Genomic DNA, 6,000 nt, shown 5'->3' with positions numbered 1-6,000 from the left:
TCACTTTTCAAGATCACAATTTTAAAAGTGATCTTTAAATTATTGAAGTTGAGCTTCAAGATGTGGACCACTGCAGTGTGATGCGAATTTGGACATTAATGTAACGTACACATAATTAAAGAAAAGACTTCGAACTTCAGACATGTAGATCCCTCATTCATTGAAACGAATGATTCATATGCTTTGCTTCTTTTTAACTTTTTTAAATCTTTGGATAGCATGAAAGATGCCTATTTTTGAGATAGCTGAATTGTGCAATAATAAAGCTTACTGCCAAACTACTTAGTAAATGCTCTAGCAAACCTGTAACATACTATCAAAGCAAAATTAACTTCCCACCATTAATAGAAAAAAAGTGAAAAAAGATCTTTGTTAATACTAAGTAATACAGATCTTCAGCTACACAACCACCAAGTGAGAAAACAGTTTCCCAAATCAACCGTTGCCCCTGAGTCCTGCCATTAAATCATGCTCACTGTTGGAACATCTAATATTTCACTGATAAGATCAAGTTGTACAAAAATTCAAATCCAGCCAAAATGAATCCTACTAGTGAAATAATTGTTAAATTTATAATACAAGTAAAGATCACAATTTTGAAGTGATCTTTAAATTAGAAACTACAACCTTGCCTCTCAGCAACACCCACCATTATTCACATTAATGCTGGTGTGCCCCATTTTGGATGGGTACAAATAATAATTAGCTAGAAATAACTGAATCATTGTAATCTGCAACTATTCAATTGATAATTAGTGTGCATCCAGTTATTAAGACATGAAGCTCAGATGCAGCTTCCACCATAATCATTCAGGATCTGAAGAACACTTAGAGCTGATACTGCAAGGTTGGGTAGTCCTCAAAAGGCATTCATTTCAACATATAGGTTAAAGAAAAATATATATATCATGAATGGTGAACCATTAGCAGGCATCCACACAAAAATTTGCAAATGGATTTAATTTGAAGGTGAACTCAACTGTTTCTTTTTAAAATTTACACCATGACGACAATCAAAGAAACAACCAGCTACCAAAAGGTGTGTACCAATTTCATCGTTATCCATGCAGATAAGAGTTGGCTTTGGAAGACGTAAAAGTCATTCTAGGCATTGATAGAGGCAACTTCCTTCCATATGCTGTCCTTGCCAGGGTGGTTCTCTATTTTCAGATAGCAATATTGAATAGAGGGGCAAAATCATTTCATTATCCAGCTGAAAGAAACATTTTAAAAAGGTTTCCACGCTCTTCAAGTTCAGAATGCTGAATGTGATGACTGAGAACTCCTTCATTGCATCTGCATACCTGATGGATAAATTTTGAACCAAGATATGCAAGAATGTGCCCATCTAGCACTTCATTCCACTACTAAAGCAGAATGCAGTGAGAATAAAGGCTGTCTACAAATTTGACTGAACATATTCTTTGACCCAATTATTTTCTGAACCCAAAACTGTCACGATTTGCATATGAGTGAGCTCCATTGTTCATTGAGCCATCTTCAAATTTAATTCTTCTGTAAAAAAGTAAATAAGCTGCTGGTGTTCTTATTTCATCCTCACTAATTGGAGAGACATGACTATCATCAAAATTATACCACCTGTTTTCATCTAGAAGCTGCATACAGAAAATGAGAACAATATTTTGTTAAAAATCAAAATTTAATAGTATACAAATCAATAACCACAAACTACAGTCAACCAATGGACTTTTCAAAACACCAGAAGGAAAAGGAACCCTTCATGCCAATTTCTTTTTGCCCTTTTTAAAGACTTTAAAGTCATGAAACTTGAGTGACAAGATTGACATGGGAGAGTATTCATATTCCTTAATGAATGTGACTCTATCTGGTAGGTGCAAATTTAAACAGACCAAAACCTTGTCAATTTTAAGAGAAAAGAGATCTTCAAGAAAAACGTACACAGGAAACACATTGGATGTGAGGATGTGATTCTTCAGTTTTGAGTATTTACCTTAACGTGAGCAGTATAGTGACCGCTTCCCATGCTACCATAATGATTACTGACAGCATACAGCTGGTAAAGATGCCTCTGCAGCCCATGTCTTCTTGCAACATACTTTGTCAGGTCAAGGTCATGAATAGGAAAGTTTACAAGTGTTTCCAATTTGTTTTTCATTGACCGACTATATGAAAATCTCTTCAAATGAACAACTAGAACTTTAGGTAGCCTCCATAAATCTAACTTTTTGCTAGCTTGTCGCCGTTCCTTACAGCAGGGGCAATACCTGAATTCAACCTCTTGGATTAAAAAACGATCATGGAAGAATTGTCATGCACACATCATATTCAACAAACACAACAATTATTTTGAAAATCCTCGAAATTAGTTAATATTTTTCCATGCATAGCTCGTTTTAAGAAGCAATGAAGTTTCAGGACAAGAAAGAAATTACTAACCACATGTGTTCAGGTGCCAAAGGCTCTTCACTTAAAAAAGCCTCCAAACATGCATACAATGAGATAGAATCTAGCCTTGCTTTCTTTGATGCCAAGCCAAGTTTAAATACTTCAGGTAAAATTTCAAGATAACGTGTATCATATCTCTCTAGTTCTTTCTCTGTCCAGTCCACAAAGACTTGAATTATTTTACATGTACTTGATATTGAAACTGGTTCATCTTCTACTATAGCAATCTCTCTAGTTACACTCTTTTCATCTACCAAGCACAGCCGAAATGATGAACTGCACTTCAATACATTACAATGGCCATTATCTTTAATATGGTCAGCATGATTTGAGGAGCTACCCATGGTAGCATCTAAGGGCTCATTTTTTGGAATTAACGTTGTAGCAACTTCTTTCTGCATATTTGTATCCCCTTCCAACTTGCCCGCAAATGCCTTTGTTGACTTAAGATGATCTGATGACATGAAGCTTTTACTCCTCAACATGGGGGCAAGCAAAGTTTGAACAATTGAATGAATATCAGCTCCAGTGCGTATATCATCCCTTAAGCTTGCTACCAATGGTGTTCCATAAGCTTTCCACATCCCATTATAGTTGGTAGAATAAGAATACCTGATTTGAAGTCATTATTAATGAGCCATAAAAAATATTAAGGTGGTGTCTGTATCACTGCAAGTTGAGGCACCTAATATGGGAGCTATAAGACATAAAATAAAATATATTTAATCAATAAACAAATGTCACTCATCTATTTTTCATGAGAAGACTAACTAAACAGGATTCAATTTCTTAACCTTTACCATATAAGATTGAGCAATGACTTGGTACCAAAATATGCAGCACCTTTTCATGTCTTAAATTAGCATGAGAAACTTTATTCCAAACATATAGCAAGGGTATAGAAATAAAATCAGTCCATCGAAATGTAAAAGCATGTTTTTTTAAATTTTTTCATGAGACAAACCTGTCTGTTCTTTGGACTTCCTACTATCTGATACTGTTCATTTTAGGTTCCAAAAACTAAAGACATTAGTTGTTTCAGGTTTTATTCTAATACTTTGCCAGAATGAGAACGTTAACAGACACACATTGCCTACTATCAAAAAGTGACCAAAGCTTTCTTCATTGATGCCGTTTTAGAATATATAAGAGCTGATGGATAATATGAAGAAAATTACTTAAGGAACAACTGTTTTGTGCTTGTTCACTGTCATGCTCATTCTGTATTCAGCAAGCAAGGAGAACAGATTAGGTATGATAGTAGACATGTCCAAGGCCATCAGTGGTAGCAAGTCAAACTCTCAATATTAGAAAGATTTGGGCTTCGAAGTCAATGGACACAATGGATTGATTGTTCCATTGCCACAGCCACCTCCAGAATTTTGGTAAACAAATTTCCAGCAATGCCATTTCACACAACCAGAAGTTAAACAAGGGGATCCCTGATAACCCACACATTTATACTTACAGCTAAAGGACTAGAAAAATCTTTGCAGGCAATCAACTGGCAATAGATACATTTATGAAATGCTTTCATATAGAAACACACACATTTGCAATTCATTGACGATACTCTGATACTGGCCACATAATTTTCAGGGATGTAATGCCAGTAAAATTATGTTTCAGAAATCTCTGAGCAAGCACCAAGATAGCTATTGAATCATGGCAAATTAAATTCTCTCTTTCCAATAAAAAGTGCTAAGTTACACAGCCTTTCTGTTTTGGAAGACATCACTGGACCAGAAAGGATGGGGTCCAGGTTGGGGCACAGGTCCAGGCAAACCCAGGCAGGACCTAGCTGTACCCAAGAGAACCAACAGGCAAATAGAAAAAGAATGCGCAGAATGTTTTTAAAATATCTTTTTTAAAAGACTATTACCTCTATTTTCTCATAAAGTAAACCTAAAACATGATTTGACACCCTAAATGTGGATAAGTTAACATACCCCAAGCTTATATTTTTTTACTTTTTATTTTCCTTAAATAGGAATCCACACAGAATGGCTGCCAGTTCAAGTTTAGTGGGCCCAGGGACAAAATGGTCATTCAAATTTGATTAATCATCACCTCTGTAACAATATGTTACATCAAACAGCGTCATTTGTAGTCACTGCCAGATTGCTTCTTTAGTCAAGTGAAAACCCACCTACCTGTTATGACCATAGCAGCAAAATCACTTGGGGAAAAAATTGGGAAAAGATCGGATTAAACAAAACGTAACAAATTGTGTGGATTCATGGGAAAATTACTGTTTTGATGAATGGCTGTGGCATTGAATGCTACAATGTTTTGGGTTTTGTGATTTTATTCCCAGATTTTGCCAGGTTTGTAGTTTATAAATTTCAAAATAAATTTGCAAAGAATGATTATTTAATTTATTTTTTATTGTGCCAATCATTCTATAATTCACTCCTATTCATCCAATGCTAGTTGTTGTCTGAATGAAGATTTCATAAGTGATGAAGTGTTGCATTGAATATTATTTGTTAAAGTTTGATAAAGTGTTGCATTGGATTGAATATTATTTGTTACAGTTTGGTGTGTATTACAGCCATCCGCAACTTGTATAGAGATGGTGTTGGAATTTATAGAAGTATAATGAGGTGGAAAGGCAGTCACAGATTTTCGCCAGTCAATATTACAAGGAATATTCACCATAATCAGCTATAAAGCGGTTTGTAAGTTATAAAGACAGAATAATTAAGGTTTGGACATCTCTGTATGCATATATCAGACAAGGCAATTCATTTCTACAACCATATATGAGGCAAAAGGTGGCTGATTTATCAAATTTCTAATGTATATGTGAGTTTTAAGAATTGAAGTTTAGCAAAATTTACCTTTCAGCTGTGTATTTGCATAATGTAAAAATGTCAATGACGATCTTCGTTTATGGCAACTCTTTGTGATTATCCCTATGATCCATATTGATAGTTGCAGCTGTCTAAACCCTTCAAATTAGATTTATTCTTTGATTTTATGATTTTCAAACTGTTTGACGAAATGCTTGAGAGTTAAAGGTTGAAAAATGTACAAGTTGCTAAAAAAATCTCGATAGGGACATTATGGCATTACACTTTGTATTTATACCAATGGGATTCCTTTGAACCTAGTGAGATCACCATATTGACAAGAAACGATAACAAAAATCAATCAAACATCTTCAAGTTACACAAGTCCCAAGTATGAGAAAGTGTGCACCACCTTATTGGCAAAAGAAAATGTTTTGTAGAGACCACTTAAACCAATTAAGGATTCATGGGTTGAAAAACGAGTGTTCATCATTTCTGATGGAAGAAAAATTTGTAAAAGCCAACCTTCAATTTATGTGCATCATTTTTAGTGGATGATAACTTTGTAAAAACCAACCTTCAATTTATGTCATTGTAAGGTCCCCTAAAGAGGCAATGTTTTCCAAGGCAATTGATTATGAGGAGCAAGTGAAGGATGCAAACTTTATTTCCAGAATCCTCATTAAGTTGATAGAGATTGTAAGTGCTGCTAATATTGTCCAAGCCACAATAAACAATGCCAAAATTGTAAGACAACAGGTTTATTGATTGACGAAAG

General features: G+C 34.8%; 1 protein-coding gene across 1 annotated transcript in view; it reads right to left on the bottom strand.

The window, feature by feature from the left end:
- Positions 1-356: 356 nt before the first annotated feature.
- LOC131073551 (ubiquitin carboxyl-terminal hydrolase 5) overlaps positions 357-6,000 on the bottom strand; it is a 77,425-nt gene continuing 71,781 nt past the window's right edge. Inside the window, exons 11-13 of the mRNA XM_058009998.2 lie at positions 2,419-3,039; positions 1,973-2,246; positions 357-1,616 (exon numbers count right to left, since the gene is read on the bottom strand). Of these exons, the coding sequence (XP_057865981.1) occupies positions 1,434-1,616; positions 1,973-2,246; positions 2,419-3,039 (1,078 nt within the window). The 3' untranslated portion in view covers positions 357-1,433. The remainder of the gene's footprint in view (positions 1,617-1,972; positions 2,247-2,418; positions 3,040-6,000) is intronic.

Source organism: Cryptomeria japonica, chromosome 10 (assembly GCF_030272615.1).
Source record: "Cryptomeria japonica chromosome 10, Sugi_1.0, whole genome shotgun sequence".
In the NCBI taxonomy this organism is placed as follows: domain Eukaryota; kingdom Viridiplantae; phylum Streptophyta; class Pinopsida; order Cupressales; family Cupressaceae; genus Cryptomeria; species Cryptomeria japonica.
This window is presented reverse-complemented; position numbering and strand designations above follow the sequence as displayed.